Here is a 17,326-nt window from a genome sequence, read left to right as displayed (position 1 = left end):
TAGAAGCACTTCAGGTTTACTGTAAGAAGTACTTCTGGTTTTGGTGCTTTGGAAGCACTTCTGTGTTTGGTGGTAGAAGTACTTCTGTGTTTGATGCTGATAGTTGGTTAAGTGCCATTTAACCAGTCAGGAGCCATTCTTGGCTCGTTAAATGGTTTTAAATATCGGGTGGATTGTACTTGAATGTAACAAACCTTGAGCTATTACTGAAAAGGTTTGAGCTAAATCCAAAATCCCTTCCCTTCCATTGAACCAGTAGTTTGTTCATGTCAACACATCTCATGGTAGTGAAGTGAGGATCCAAGAACTTTTGTTCCATGTCAAAATTGCATGTGAACTGCATTTCATTTCTTGCTTACTTGCCAAAAATGAAATTACCGCAAGAGCCACACAGTAGTCGGGTGGTAACTCCAATTTGGCACATGCTGGGTGCACGTAGACGCTTACGTGGCTTAGTAAAAGGACCCCTAAGTCTACTTTGCTCAAAAATAAGTTGCCTTTTCTGTCTGTTTGGCCACCTTAAGATTATCATATATGATCACATCCAAGTCATGCAATGTGTTTTGCAGTGTGCAATTCTGGTTACTGTATCTCAAAAAAGATATAGTGGAATTAGAAAAGGTACAGAGAAGGACGATGAAAATGATAAATGGGATGGGACGACATTCCTATGAGGAAAGGCTGAAGCGGCTAGGGCTCTTCAGCTTGGAGAAAAGACAGATAAGGGGAGATATGCTAGAGGTCTATAAAATAATGAGTGGAGTGGAACTGTAGACGTGAATAGCTTGTTTACTCATTCCAAAAATACTAGGACTAGGGGCCATGCAATGAAGCTACAAAGTAGTAAATTTAAAACAAATTGAAGAAAATATTTTTTTCACTCAATGTGTGTTTAAACTCTGGAATTTGTTGCCAGAGAATGTAGTAAAAGCAGTTAGATTAGCGGGGTTTAAAAAAAAGGTTTGGATTGCTTCCTAAAAGAAAAGTCTATAAACAATTATTAAGATGGGTTTCGGGAAAATCCACTGCTTCTAGGATAAGCAGCATAAAATGTATTGTACTGTTTTGAGATCTTGCCAGGTACTTGTATCCTAGACTGGCCACTGTTGGAAACAGGATGCTGGGTTTGATAGACCTTCGGTCTGTCCCACTATGGCAATGATTATGTACTTATGCTCCTCTTTCATGCAAAGAAGTGCTTCACACCTTAAGCTATACCATTCCCTTGTGTTTTTGCAGCCTAAATGCATGGCCCTGTATTTTTTAGCATTAAATGTTAGCTGACAAATTCTAGACCATTCTACAAGCTTTGCTAGATCCCTCCTCATGTTATTCATACCTTCCAGGGTGTCTATCCTATTGCAGATTTTGGTATCTTCTGCAAAGAGGCAAACCTTATTTGACAGCCCTTCTGCAATAACCAATACACCACTGGTAATGTCCTTCTCCTCAAACTGAACCTCATTTACCACTAAATTTTGTGATTTCCCTCTCAACCAGTTTCTAATCCAGTCAACCACTTTAAGGTTTGCACCAAAAGTGCTCATTTATAAGATGGATGTCAAAGGCTTTGTTGAAACATAAGTTCGGTACATCTAGCATTCTCTCTTGATCCAACTCTCTGATAATCCAGTTAAAGAAATTAATCAGGTTATTTATTTATTTATTTATTTATTTCGGATAGCCTAAAACTACTCGGCATCATAATTGATCGGAACCTGACACTTGAAAACCAAGTAAATTCCACCACAAAGAAAATGCTCCACTCAATGTGGAAACTTAAACGTATAAAACCTTTCTTCCCGCGACATGTATTTCGCAACCTAATACAATCAATGGTATTAAGCCATTTAGATTACAGCAAAGGAATCTATGCAGGCTGTAAAGAACAACTAATTAAGAAACTTCAGTCTGCCCAGAATACAGCAACGAGACTGATCTTCAGAAAATCAAAATTTGAAAGTGCCAAACCCCTTCGTGAAAATTGCACTGGCTTCCCATCAAAGAACGCATTGCCTTCAAGATTTGCACTCTGGTCCACAGGATTATTTACGGCGTAGTTCCTGGATACATGTTGAACCTAATAAATCTGCCACCCAGAAACAGTACCAGTCTATCCCGAACTTACTTAAATTTACATTATCCAGACTGCAATGGTCTTAGATACAAATCAACTTATGCATCCAGCTTCTCTTACATAAGTACACAACTGTGGAACGCACTGCCTAAAACCGTGAAATCAATTTATAACCATCTTAACTTCAGGAAGTCACTGAAAACCACCTTGTTTAAGAAGGCCTACCCCTCAGACCCAACTTAATTTTCTACTTCCTGTGATAACAGCAAAACTATGGACCGTATTGGACTATTTATCATATGTTTGTTGCCTTATACTCATGTTATTTATAGGTTTACTATTATTTTGTGTATTTGTATTTTACCGAACTGGAGCCTGCCTCTACGGTATTATGTAAGCCACATTGAGCCTGCAACTAAGTGGGAAAATGTGGGGTATAATTGTATTAAATAAATAAATAAAATAAGACCCACATCTAGTATTATCATGCTGCCTCGAATCCTGCAATCCACTAGATCATAGAAACACAGAAATAACAGGGATAAAGATATGTAGATAAGTTATCCATTTATCTTTTGCAGGATATACTTCTACTAAAAATTTCTGTATTCAGACTTATCCATAGACCTTTTGAGGGAGATTCTGTATACTGTACCTGGAAAATCCACCTGGAAATCACTTTCGCCTAAGCATATTCTATAATATGCGAGGTGTATAGAATATGCTTAGTTGATAGCCTAGTACCTAATACTACGCACATCCATTTACACCAATGAAAACATGGCATAAATCCCTGCGTGTAGATTTACGTGGACTGGGCAGCAGTACTTTTGAGCATCGACCCCTTAAAGTTTAAAAAGCAGATTAGACTGACACTTGATTGCTAATATGTGATTACTTATCAAGTTGCTTAAATATAGAGCTCTTTACCATTGTGCATTAGAGCAGAAAAGAATTATTTAGGTTTCGTAAGAAACTGAAGACATATCTGTTTGGAAAATTCCTTAAATTCCTTTTACATTAGATTATGAGTGTTTTGATATGAGTTTATTTTTAATTGTACTTCCTAGATATGGCTAGTCTTTCTATTATGATCTGCGAAGAACCAGTTTGGTTTTCTGTGGAATATAATATTGTATTGTATTACTATTTCTTCCTTTGCGTCTTCATTCGTAATATAGAGCCTTTCATTTGGTTAAGGTATCTGATCTCTCTTTTTTTTCATTTATTTAATTTTATTTGATGGCTCTTGAAGTTTATGTATTAATTTATATTTAGTTTATATATTAACTAGTAAAAAGGCCCGTTTCCGACACAAATGAAACGGGCGCTAGCAAGGTTTTCCTCGGAGTGTGTATGTTTGAGAGAGTATATGTGAGAGTGACTGTGTGTGAGAGAGAGAGAGTGAATGTGCAAGTGTGTGTGTGTGTTAGAGAGAGAGAGTGAGTCTGGGTGCGAGTGTCTGTGAGAGAGAGAGTGTGTGTGTGAGAATGAGTGCGTGTGTGAGAATGAGTGCGTGTGCAAGTGCGTATGTGAGACACAGTGTGAGAGAGAGTGTGTTTCACACAGATACAGTGTGTGCGAGAGAGAGTGTGTGTGAGACACAGATTCTCTGTGAGACTGAGTGTATGAGACCAAGAGAGTGTGTGAGTGACTGTGTGACACATAGAGAGTGAATGTGATACAGTGTGAGACATAGAGTGTGTGAGAGACAGTATGTGAGAGTGAGAGAGAGAAAGACATTGACTGTGAGAGAGAGTGTGTGTGTGACAGAGATACCTCCCCCCCTCTCTGGTGTGAGGCCCCCCCTCCCTCCCTCTCTCTGGTGTGAGGCCCCCCCCTCTCTCTCTGGTGTCTGAGCGTTACTGTGCAGGACGCTGAGCTCTGGCTGTGCTTCAAGGAACTGACCAATCCTATTTAATAGAATGCACCTCCAACATTCTGAAGCCAAGAAACCTCGTGTGGTTGGTCACTTCTGCTTGTGACGAACCCAGAGGTACGTGATGTCAATTCAGGAGATGGATACAGATAGCAGGAATGCCTCAGCCATGCAGTCAGTTTCAGAATGTTGGAGGTGCGTTTTATTATATAGGATTAGTTTATATATTAATTTAAGTTTATATATTTAATTTATGTTATAATCAGCTATGATTGATTTTTGGTGACTTACATGATTCAAAATATATCCATTCTCTGTATCAGGAAATTTAAATGAAGTCATGGGAAAGTGGTAGATCTAGAGGACATGAATTGAGGTTGAAGGGGAGCAGACTCAGGAGTAATGCCAGGAAGTATTTTTTTCACGAAAAGGGTGGTAGATACGTGGAATGCCCTCACGCGGGAGGTGGTGGAGATGAAAATGATAATGGAATTCAAACGCGTGGGATAAACAAAAAGGAATCCTGTTTAGAAGGAATGGATCTACGGAATCTTAGCGGAGATTGGGTGGCGACGCTGGTAATTGGGAAGCAAAACGGGGGCTGGGCAGACTTCTACGGTCTACGCCCTGATCATAGTACAAGTACGGTACTGGGCAGGCTTTTACAGTCTGTGCCCTGAGAAAGGCAAAGACAAATCAAACTCAGGTATACATATAAAGTATCACATAGCATGTAAAATGAGTTTATCTTGTTGGGCAGACTGGATGGACCATTCAGGTCTTTATCTGCCGTCATTTACTATGTTATGTTACGTTAATTATGGACTCGGCACCCGATGTTGACCCCATAAGTGTTTATATTGACCTGATTTGGTTTCATTATGGACTTGAAAGCATTATGGATCTGGTTTACTAAGTCAGAGTTTCCCTTTGAACCTTTGAGCCATCACAGACAGCAAGTAGAAAAGCCCCCACAAACTTTACATCTGGTTTGGCACAGGTGCAAATTCCACACAGCTAAGTAAGACCTATCCAGCAGGGGCGTAGCCAGACCTTAGGTTTTTCTTTTTTGGGGGGGGGGGGGCTGAGCCCAAAAAGGAGGGCACAAACCTTTGTTCCCCAATTCTCCATCCCCTCACGTAACCCCACATACCCTTAGCTGGCTGGAGCCCCATCCTCCAGTCGAAGCCTGGCACTTTTTCTGGTCCGCTGCACAAGATTGCCACCCCTGCTCTGTTTCACAAAACTGAGCATACACGGGAAAGGGCTGCCTCCCTCGCGCATTCACAAAAAATAAGCATGTGTGGGGGAGGGGGTTTGCTGGTGCAGTGATGACCAGGAAACGCAGCAGGCTTTGGTTGGATGAAGGCTTCCACTGGCGGGGCTTGGGGACCCTGCTAGCCAAAGGAGAAGACATCGCCTCAACTTTGGAGGGCCTGAACCTAAACTGAGGGACCCAGGCTCCCAAGGCCCCTCCATGCCTATGCCACTGCTATCCAGTCGGCCCGTTCATGTCATCAACTATTCCTTCCTCTCCCCTAGAGATCCTATGTATTAGTCAGAAGTGTTTTAAAATTCAGATACAGTCTTTGTCTCCACCACCTACACCAGGAGCCAATTCCATGCATCCACCACCCTTTCCATGAAGTATTTTCTCAGGTTACTCCTTAGTCTATCCCTTTTCGCCTTCATTCTATGTCCCCTTATTCCAGAACTCCATTCAATTGAAATAATTGTACCTCCTGTGAATTTATGCGATGGAGGTATTTAAATGTCTCTATCATATCTTCCCTCTTCCACGAAAGTATACATAAGGTATATGCAGGGATTTAAAAACATAAATTTTTGGGTATATTTCCCCTTCCCTTTCCTACACAGAGTTTCCAACTGACACCATCTTTTCAGGACAGTCTCACTGCATGCATAATACTGTTGCTCTGATGTCCCCACTGACTGCCAGGCAAAAGCAGGACCACATCTACACATGCAGAGGAGGTGAAGACAGAAATGTGTTAAAGGGACTTTATTCTTTATTATATTCAGCCTTGATTGATTTAATGCTGTTAAAAGCCAAATATACAAATTGGAAATTAAATTAAAACTGCATTAGCCTGTCCTGAAATGATAAGAGACAACCTCACGAAAAGGAGGTACATGAAGTCCTTATATACGCCAGTAAGAGAAAGTCTGAGAAGTATGGTAGATAGGCTCTTCCAGAAAACCAAGGGAGATGTAGGTTCAACATGGTGATCTTTATTGAAACAAGTAAAAGACTCGACACAGCTGCTGTGTTTCGGCGTCAAAACGCCTGCATCAGGAGTCTTGTATTGTTCATTGTACAAAGGTCGGTAACGTTTCCAAAGCAATATGTAACTTTAGATCAACACAGACAGCACTTTGTCGTCAGAAGTGTTTTGCATGTTCTACAACTTTGGATCTACATTCTGCTAGTGTAGTCCAGTTGAGAATCAGATGCATTACCCAAAAACTTGGGTTGGTATAGTAGAGAGAATGAAAGGAGTATATATCCCTATGCAGTTAGACATTACTAACATACATTTCATTGCTCTGTAGATAGCATGTCCTACAACCTACCCTTCGTGATCCACTTGATATGCCTGCCATTCAGATGATAAGGTATATAAAAATGATTACAACTAACTTTTTTTCTGATTCCTACAGGTCCTTCATCTACAGTCCAAAAACTCAGCAGTGTGTTACATTATCTGGAAACAGCAAGACTGCATCGTTACTCAGAAGTTCAAATTCTGTACTCTATGAGAAGAGAAGTATGTATATATGTAATGATTATTTGAAATCCATGTACCAAGCATTCCTACAGGATTCATGTAGATATTTTATTTATTGTGATTTATTAACTCTCTTTATGAAGAGATTCACCCAAGATTCTTCAAACTTACAATTTTGTTAACAGCATAACATTAGTAAAATGAACAAGTAAAGACATACATAGATAGAATGAAAGAGGAAAACTTGAAAGCAGCAAACTGAGACCTGATAATAGAACTACCATGAAACAGGATCAAAAATATTTATTTATTTATTTATTGCATTTGTATCCCACATTTTCCCACCATATGGCAGGTTCAATGTGGCTTACATATTGCTAAAAAGACAGTTACAAAATTTAGATTTGTAGAACATTACTGCATCTTTTGATCCAGTGTCTACCTGGGAATCGAATGCATTTCCAATCCAAGATGATGCCATCTGGACAGACTTTGCTCCAGTTAATAAGGAGCAAATAACATCTATCTTGCAGAACATTGTGTCAGGCTCTATATTTGACCCTTGTCACCTTTCTGTAATCAAGGTGTTAGGAGAAGTAGCAGTTGACATTGTGTTATGTATAGTGAACAAATCTTTGACTGATGGTCAGCTAGTTGACTCATTAAAACTGGCAGCAGTGAGACCACTACTTAAAAATGATAAACTAGATGCTTCAAAAGTAGAGAACTTTAGACCTATCTCCTCCCTCTCGTTTCTGGCAAAAGTCATTGAAAAAGCGGTACTATCTTAGTTAGTCGACTTTATGAATGAACATCAGGTGCTGGACCAATACCAATTTGGCTTCAGGAGTAAACATGATACCAAGTCATTAATGCTGTGTGCAACCTCATCAGTGTGGGATTTGACAAAGGTGAATCTTATCTTTTAGTTTCACTGGATATCTCTAGTGCTTTTCACTCTATTAGTCATTCGATTTTGTTGCAAAGATTATGAGAGAACAGGATTACAGGAACAGTAGGAAAATGATTTTCTTCATTTTTGGAACAACGACACTATCAAGCAGTACAAGGGAAAGAGAGATCTGATGTGACTGGATTAGGAACTGGTTGACGGACAGACGCCAGAGGGTGGTGGTGAATGGAGTTCGCTCGGAGGAGGGAAAGGTAAGTAGTGGAGTGCCTCAGGGATTGGTGCTGGGGCCGATTCTGTTCAATATATTTGTGAGTGACATTGCCGAAGGGTTACAAGGTAAAGTTTGCCTTTTTGCGGATGACACCAAGATTTCCAACAGAGTGGACACCCCGGAGGGTGTGGAAAACATGAAAAAAAGATCTGAAGAAGCTAGAAGAATGGTCTAACGTTTGGCAATTAAAATTCAATGCGAAGAAATACAAAGTGATGCACTTAGGGAGTAGAAATCCAAGGGAGACGTATGTGTTAGGCGGGGAGAGTCTGATAAGCACGGACGGGGAGAGGGATCTTGGGGTGATAGTATCTGAGGACCTGAAGGCGACGAAACAGTGCAACAAGGCGGTGGCAGTAGCTAGAAGATTGCTAGGCTGTATAGAGAGAGGAGTGACCAGCAGAAGAAAGGAGGTTTTAATGCCCCTGTATAAGACGTTGGTGAGGCCCCACCTGGAGTATTGTGTTCAGTTTTGGAGGCCGTATCTTGCGAAGGATGTTTAAAAAAATGGAAGCGGTGCAAAGAAAAGCTACGAGGATGGTATGGGATTTACGTTCCAAGACATATGAAGAGAGGCTTGCTGACCTGAACATGTACACCCTGGAGGAAAGGAGGAACAGGGGTGATATGATACAGACGTTCAAATATTTGAAAGGTATTAATCCGCAAACGAATCTTTTCCGGAGATGGGAAGGCGGTAGAACGAGAAGACATGAAATGAGATTGAAGGGGGGCAGACTCAGGAAAGATGTCAGGAAGTATTTCTTCACGGAGAGGGTGGTGGACGCTTGGAATGCCCTCCCGCGGGAGGTGGTGGAGATGAAAACGGTAACGGAGTTCAAACATGCGTGGGATATGCATAGAGGAATCCTGTGCAGAAGGAATGGATCCTCAGAAGCTTAGCTGAAATTGGGTGGCGGAGCAGTTGGGGGGAAGAGGGGGTGGTGGTGGGGAGGCGAGGATAGGGGAGGGCAGACTTATACGGTCTGTACCAGAGCCGGTGATGGGAGGCGGGACTGGTGGTTGGGAGGCGGGAAATACTGCTGGGCAGACTTATATGGTCTGTGCCCTGAAAAGGACAGGTACAAATTCAAGGTAAGGTATACACATATGAGTTTGTCTTGGGCAGACTGGATGGACCATGCAGGTCTTTTTCTGCCGTCATCTACTATGTTACTATGATTGACTTAACTTCAGGGGTTCCCCAGGGATCTGCTGTATCTTGGCCAAAACACAGGTCATTCTTAAGAGTCTCTCATGATGAACTTTGTCAAAAGCGTTCTGAAAATCTAGATACACTACATCAACCTGCTCACCATTATCCAAATGTTTATTCACACCTTCAAAGAAAGGAAGTAAATTGGTGAGGCAAAACTTCCCTTGACAGAACCCTTGCTGACTCTGTCCTATTAAACCATTAAACTACATCATCCTCAGTTCTTTAGGATGATTTGAACAGCTGGGATCTAGAGTGCTCTCAAAATGGATACTGTGTTACACACACGAGAATTTGCTTATGTGGCCTTCAAATGGCAAAATAGGACAAACATTGAGCTAAAGGTATAGACAAATTCTTTGTGTTAGCAGGCTGGTGTAGCTGCTTTATAAACGGATATGGCCTTTCTTTATAACAAATAAGTAAAATGTCTCAGAAACTGCTTCAGGATATTGAAAAAAGAAGTTATCTTCATTTCATGAATTTAATATAAAACAGAGGTATAATAGAGAGAGAGTTTTGTTCTTGGGCCTGAGTTAAGCCAATGCAGACTTTACCTCACACAAACAGGTATAGGCGGTATGTATTCCTACATTACTATTTTTAATGTTTTCTCCTTCCCCAGAGATGGCCCATAATTTTTCTCTTGCATTGCAAAGAATGAGCTATTAAGCATAGGCACCCTGCTTATCAAAAGAGGTGACTTTAACCTGGTTTTGGTCCTGATTCTGAATCAGTCCAAGGCCAGGCCTTCTGAACTTAAGGCTAGACGAACTCTTAAGACCATAATGCTGATCTGGGTTTGATGGATCCCTGGAGAATCCAGCACTTGACCCAGAAAGAGTTCACCTTTTTTTCCCTTCCCCCACTATACATATGCAAGAATAGACTATTTCATATTCTCTAAAAGTGTATTGCCTTATGTTCGTGATTCTAAGGTACATGACATCCTCTTCTCTGACTGTCTGACTTTGTAGCTGTCTCCATATGGCTGCGAAGGTCAAGGTATGATTCTAACATTCTCTAAGGTGCTTCAACTTGTAAGCTCCCCTTACATCACAGAGGCTTTTGCAGGATACTTTCAGAATAATGCGGCTCAAGATGTATCACTGGTGATAGTATTGGCAGCCTTTATTAGGGATGTAATTATTAGCTTTGCAAGTAAGAGAGGGAAGAATAATTGACTGAGCAACTTGCGATGGAGCAAACCATTTCCACCCTTGAGCATGATTTTATTAATTATCCCACAGTGGATGCTCTTTTTAGGCTCCAGAAAATCAAATTTAAATATGACAGACTTATAAGGATGACTTGCTTCTTTACATATCCAGCCCTAGTAACTCACTAACTGCACGTTTTGCTCTTATTGATAGGTTTGCTCTACTATCAGGGTATAAAATTAACTGGGATACATAAGAGATATTTCCACTTAATGTACATTGCACCACAGCATCTCTGGGGTTCTTGACCCCTAAACGGGTCTTAATGTCTCTAAAATATTTGGGTAGCTATTTTGGGACCTTAACCTCAATATAAAAACAATACAGTGCGAGACCTAGGAGGTCGTAAATGGTTGGCTACCTCTATATCTGTGATGGTGGGGTTGTGATAGTAATCCCCCCCCCCCCCCCCAAATATATGCTGAGTATGCTGCCCTTTCACTCTGTCAGATCTTTTTTAATCAAAGTTACATAAATACTCACCAAGCTTCTGTGGAATAATTAAAAAAGGGGAATAAAATTGCCCTTAGCAAACTTAAGGCCGTTAAGAGTGAGGGAGGAGTGCAGTTTCCAAATTTTTGCACTCCTGCATTAGCGCTGTAAATGGCTTTTAAATGCGGAGCCTTCATAGGTGTCTGGTTGGCTTGATCCTGCTTTAGCCCATACTCCTAGATATCAGAGTCTTTCCCAGCACAGGACTGTGAAGGCTCTCTGAGGCTTATTCTGGCAGGTCATTGTGATCTTGGGCAAGTCATTTAACCCTCCATTGCCTCAGGTATAAACTTAGATTGTGAGCCCTCCAGGGACCGGGGAAATACCCAGTGTACCTGAATGTAACTCATCTTGAGCTACCATTGTAAAGGTGTGAGCAAAATAGCTAGAGGAAGCTATAAATTTTAGATGAGCTGAACCCATGTGACCTTCTCCTTGCAAGTGCTACCATCCAGCATTTGGAGAACATTGTTCCCACTCGCCGCCAGCCCCCCCAACTACAGTGGAAACTATTATGAAGAATAAAATTATTGAACACATAGACAAACATGGTTTAATGGGACAGAGTAAGCATGGCTTCAGCCAAGGGACATAGGCGTCCCGTATAAGAGGCTTGGGGAGGCTAAGCCTCCCCAGCCCAGTTGTGACCTTCCCCGCCTGCCTCCTGCCCCTCCTCCGAAATTTAAAACTTCATACCTGCGCGAGGTTAAGAGAAGGTGGCGTCGGCAGCGACACAGCACGTCAGCACCAGTGAAAAGCGTGCTGGCTTGGTGCGCCTTCAGCTTTCCTTCGTTCTGTCTCTCAAGCGCTCGAGTCAGCACGCTTTTCACTGGTGCTGACATGCTGTGTCGCTGCTGACACCGCCTTCCCTTAACCCCGAGCAGGTATGAAGTTTTAAATTTCGGAGGGGGGGGTGGGAACTTGCGCGTGCGACCTGGTGCTCGGTGGGAGGGAGGGGGGGAGGGAAGGAGGAAGGCCTGATGCTGCAGGGTGGGAGGAAGGGAGGAAGGAAGGAAGGCCTGATGCTGGGTGGGATGCCTGGCGCTTGATGCTGAGTGGGTGGGAGGGAGGGAGGGGTGCCTGCCTGTCTGCCTGATGCTGGGTGGGAGGGGTGCCTGGTGCTAGGTGGGATGCCTGGTGCTGGGTGGGGTGCTTGATGCTGGGTGTTATCAGACAATTATGGGTTTAAGCTTCACCCCAACCCCGCCCCCTTTAGCCTCGCCAAACAGTTGGGCCACCGACCGCCTATGCCAAGGGATGTCATGCTTTACCAGTTTGCTTTATTTCTTTGAAGGCATGAATAGACGTGGATAAAGGAGTGGAGTGGAGGAGTGGCCTAGTGGTTAGAGCACTGGTCTTGCAAGCCAGAGGTGGCCAGTTCAAATCCCACTGCTGCTCCTTGTGATCTTGGGCAAGTCACTTAACTCTCCATTGCCTCGGGTACAAACTTAGATTGTAAGCTCTCCTGGGACAGAGAAATATTCAGTGTACCTGAATGTAACTCACCTTGAGCTGCTACTGAAAAAGGTGTGAGAAAAATCTAAATAAAAAAATAAAGGTGAGCCAGTTGTAATGTATCTAGATTTTTAGAAAGCTTTGACAAAGTCCCTCAAGAGAGACTCTTGAGAAAATTAAGGAGTCAAGGGATAGGAGGCAATGTTCTGTTGTGGATTAGGAACTGGTTAATGGATAGAAAAATAAGGGTAGGGTTAAATGGCCATTCTTGGTGGAAGAGGGTGAATAGTGGAGTGCTGTGGGGATCTGTACTGGGACTGGTGCTGTTTAACATATTTATACATGATCTGGAAATTGGAACAGCAAGTAGATGGCGGTAAGTTCCACCCCGAAATGGCCGCGTGGCAAGTGCTTCACTTGCCTCACGGCCATTTCCTGAAAAAAGGAAGACCTGCCTTTTACCCACTGTGGTAAAAGGGGGCCTCGGCGTGCATCAAAAATATGTGCTAATGCTAGCGCAAAACCCCTTTTACCGCAGTTTCGTAAAAGGGGCCCTTAAAATCTAAAGGGCGCAGATTATGAATTGGTGTATAAGAAAGAACAAGAGTAGAGAGATAGGGTGGTGTGCCCAAGTAGTAAGCTTTATGAGTCAATATAAGAACCGATTGGCAGCCAATGGAGGCAAAGGAACAATGGGGAAACATGGCCATGTTTATGCACTTTGCAGAAGAGCCAGACCAACATATTTTAGCTAAATATTTCTAGATGGGTAGTGATACACTGCTTTAGAGAACCTGCTTCAGATACCCAAAGAGAGACAGACAGAACTCCTCATTTCTCTATGCAAAACATTAAATATGTTTTGACTGACATTCCTGTTATTGTTACAAATGTTAAAAACTGGTATGAAAGAGATATAATGGACAAACCATTAAAGATAATCCGACCGATATTCAAAATCATTTAACCAGCCAGGAAAGGTATCTGGCTGATTAAATGATACTTAGCTGGTTATCCAGCGATTTTAGGGGTCCTTTTATAAAGGCACGCTGAAAAATGGCTTGCGATAGTGTAGGCGTGGGTTTTGGGCGCATGCCGATTCATCTTTCAGCACACCTGTGAAAAAGGCCTTTTTAAAATTTTTGCCAAAATTGGACGTGCGGCAAAATGAAAATTGCCGCGCGTCCATTTTGAGTCTGAGATCTTACCGCCCAGCCATTGACCTAGCGGTAAAGACTCACACTGTAACCAGGCGGTAATGACCTATGCGCGCCAAATGCCACTTGGCAAGCGTCTGTTACGCATGCCCGAAAATAACAAATATTTTTCAGATGTGCGTATTGGACGCGTGCCAAAAATGAAATTACCGCAAGAGCCACGCAGTAGTCAGGCGGTAACTCCATTTTGGTGCGTGTAGATGCTTACGTGGCTTAGTAAAAGGACCCTTTAGTGCCTAGTGGATAGCGATATTAGCGCCTAGCGTATAGCTGGTTATAGCACGTAATATAATTGGCTATATGCTGATTTTCAGCTTGTTGCCAGCTAAGTTTGGCAGCCAAATATAGCTGCGTCAATACCTGGAATATCTTTGGCCAGTTCAAACTTAACTGGCTAGCGCTGAATATCGGCCTGGCCAGTTAAGTTGGAACCGGACAAAAAATAAACCGGATAGTCAATGCCGGTCACTGGTAACAGCCCGGCATTGAAAATCCGGGCTCAGTGCTGACCGCGGGAGGCAGCTCGGCCCCAGTGGTTGTGTAGCTATGCTTTGACTTATACTTGAACAGATTTTTGTGCTGCTTCATACTGACAGTTACTGGGTAGGTTCTTAGCATAAAACTTCTTCTGCATCTTTCCTGTTTTCTGACATTGCTGCTTCTTCTGAGCATTGCTTACATATTACCCAAGTGATCTCCCTTTCTATTCTACCAGCCACGCCATCAGTTTACATCTTTTGTGATCAGTGTCTTTGTACATAGATGTCAGTTCTCCCCTGCCTACTTAACACTTTTCTGAGTGCCTTGGCTCATTATTCCATTATTTCTGGTGTTGCTTTACTCCTTTTGTAGTGCCCTGGGGTCTTCTTCCTTCCATGGTACAGAGAGGAAATGATTGCTATACCTCCTAGCCTCCAATTGCTAAGTGACTTCCAGGATAGCATTTCTTATGCTAACAAATTTTGAGCACACAAGTACCTCAGGAGATCTTGAATATTGATGGGGATAGTGCTGGGCAGACTTATACGGTCTGTGCCAGAGCCGGTGGTGTGGGGCGGGGCTGGTGGTTGGGAGGCGGGGATGGTGCTGGGCAGACTTATTTGGTCTGTGCCCTGAAAAAGACAGATACAAATCAAGGTAAGGTATACACAAAAAATGGCACATGTGAGTTTATCTTGTTGGGCAGAATGCCACTGCATCCCAATGGCCAAATCTTTTATTATCACTCCTTCCCAGCCCCCAAACTGAACACTAATTCCAACCTTTTTGTCCTCATTACCTTGTGGTCTTCCTGTTAATATTGGTGCTGATTTACCCCTCTGCTGGTGCCTTGGGGGTCTCCATGCCAATGTTAGTGCTGTTTTGCCCATCTCCCTATGTCTGGGGTCTTCTTTCTAGATTATGATATTTTCCCTCTTGCACAGTGATCATGCTACTATTAATTTCAGATGTTAGTCTTATCTGAATTATTGTAATGTGTTGCATTTGGGTTTATCCTCAAAGTTGCTGAATAAGCTTCAACTTATTCAGAACACTTCAGCCCGCTTGATTTATAAGCTCAAGAAATGTGATAGTGTTATACCATGTTTGATAGTGCTACATTGGCTGCCTATACGTAAAAGGACTCTTTTTAAAACAGCATACCTAGTGCTCCAGATGGTCTATGGTTTAATTCAGAACTACTGTGCAGCTTATTGAATATCTCTTTGCTTGGATATTCAGCTTGTTTGTGTGTTTCTTTAATATTACAACCCCCTAGTTCTAGAGGTGTTCGTTTCTTGCAAATTTTTAGTACGTTATTTTTTTGCTACAGTCTCCTTCTGGAACTCTTTGCCCTCTCTGACTAGATTTGAGACTGGGGCCCCGATGCACAAAGGTAAAATATGGCTGCCTTGCTAAAATTTAGTGAATTGCTAACAGCCAGCGATGCACAAAGGGAATCGCATGCAAATGAGCTGCACGGATCCCCCTTTGTGCATCCTCGCTGTTCGTGAGTTCGAGCTGTCAAATGGATTTTTTAATCATTTCTCAAGAAACTGAAAACGTTTTTATTCAATAATTGTTGATTTTCTGGGTGAGTGGTCTATTTACAGGTAGTTTGGTTGATTTTGTATTGGAGTTTGTGAATTTTGTAAACCACGTTGAACACGTAAGGATATAGCGGTATAAGTACATAAGTAATGCCACACTGGGAAAAGACCAAGGGTCCATCGAGCCCAGCATCCTGTCCACGACAGCGGCCAATCCAGGCCAAGGGCACCTGGCGAGCTTCCCAAGCGTACAAACATTCTATACATGTGGATTTTTCCCAAGTCCATTTAGTAGTGGTTTATGGACTTGTTCTTTAGGAAACCGTCTAACCCCTTTTTAAACTCTGCCAAGCTAACCGCCTTCACCACGTTCTCCGGCAACAAATTCCAGAGTTTAATTATGTGTTGAGTGAAGAAAACTTTTCTCCGATTTGTTTTAAATTTACTACACTGTAGTTTCATCACGTGCCCCCTAGTCCTAGTATTTTTGGAAAGCGTGAACAGACGCTTCACATCCACCTGTTCCACTCCACAAGTACAATATTGACATTGACAATGCTCTCTATCCCTCTTTTGGTTCTGTGAAGATTTCATGCCACTCTTGATGTCCTAGAGTGCTGTTCCCTCTGTGGCAGATACTGAGAGCAAGCCTTAAATAAGTTTCAATAAAAAGGGATGGAAATCTCATTGTTAGAGCATGAATTTACAATACAACGCTTATTTGAGAAATCCAAAAATGCACCTATTTGTAGCATGCAAATGCTGATACACACACTTATTCCTGCTCCAACGCAGAAATAAATGTGTGCATGCACTCTACTCATGTACATGGTTATTACATAAAACATGCACATAAACTGCAACCCCACCCTATTCCATCCAAAGTATGCCCCAGGAATACCCACACAGGGCACATAAATATGTGCTGTTTTGTCAGTGTGTATACAGCGAAGATACTTACCTGTAGCAAGTATTCTCTGAGGACAACAGGCCATTCATTCTCACATGTGGGTGATATTATCCATGGCACCCGGTGGTCTTTTCTCATCTGCACTGGGCGCCGTGGATGACGTCACCCACATGTGAGAATCATCTGGCCTGCTTGTCCTTGGAAAATTGTATAAACACATACCATGAGGTCATTTTATAAAAAGCCTGTTCCATATACAAAAAAGCCTTTACATGTGGATCTTTATTTATTGATTTCAGTTCAATTTGGCTTATAATAAACAATGATATAACCGTTTATATACAATAGATTGAGGTTTCTAGTTAACAGTTAATAGAGAAATATTTTTTAAAGAGATATGTTTTTAAACCTTTTCAGGAATAGGAGATAAGAACATATGCTTCTAATTTCTTTAGGAATAAGATGCCACCATTTAGAGCCTTGATAACTGAATCCAGCTGTATAAACAGTCTTATAATTTACATTTTTAAAATTAATAGTGCTGATATCAGCATCAAAAACCACTTCAAAAGAGTGCTGCCTGCCGGTTTCAGCACTAACCGGGTCCATAGCCTTCTATTGAGAGAGACATGGGGAAAGCCACTGCTTGCCCCAGGATAGGTAGCATGGATTGTTGCTACTAATTGGGTTTCTGCCAGGTACTTTTGACCTGGATTGGCCTCTGTTGGAAACAGGATACTGGGCTAGATGGACCATTGGTCTGACCCAGTACGGCTATTCTTATGTTCTTAACTATCTAAGCAAGTAGGACTACGCAAACAGCAGGCCTAACTTTCCCAGATATTTATCCAGACACCAGCACTCAATATTGGTTGGTATTCGAATAACTTCTAGCA

The 17,326-nt window shown here is 42.1% G+C and overlaps 1 protein-coding gene across 1 annotated transcript in view; it reads left to right on the top strand.

The window, feature by feature from the left end:
* Nucleotides 1-17,326, top strand: part of PLG (plasminogen) — a 180,287-nt gene that overhangs the window by 39,270 nt on the left and 123,691 nt on the right. The window contains exon 3 of the mRNA XM_030198063.1: nucleotides 6,639-6,745. Within this exon, the coding sequence (XP_030053923.1) occupies nucleotides 6,639-6,745 (107 nt within the window). The remainder of the gene's footprint in view (nucleotides 1-6,638; nucleotides 6,746-17,326) is intronic.

This window comes from Microcaecilia unicolor, chromosome 3 (assembly GCF_901765095.1).
Source record: "Microcaecilia unicolor chromosome 3, aMicUni1.1, whole genome shotgun sequence".
NCBI lineage: Eukaryota > Metazoa > Chordata > Amphibia > Gymnophiona > Siphonopidae > Microcaecilia > Microcaecilia unicolor.
This window is presented reverse-complemented; position numbering and strand designations above follow the sequence as displayed.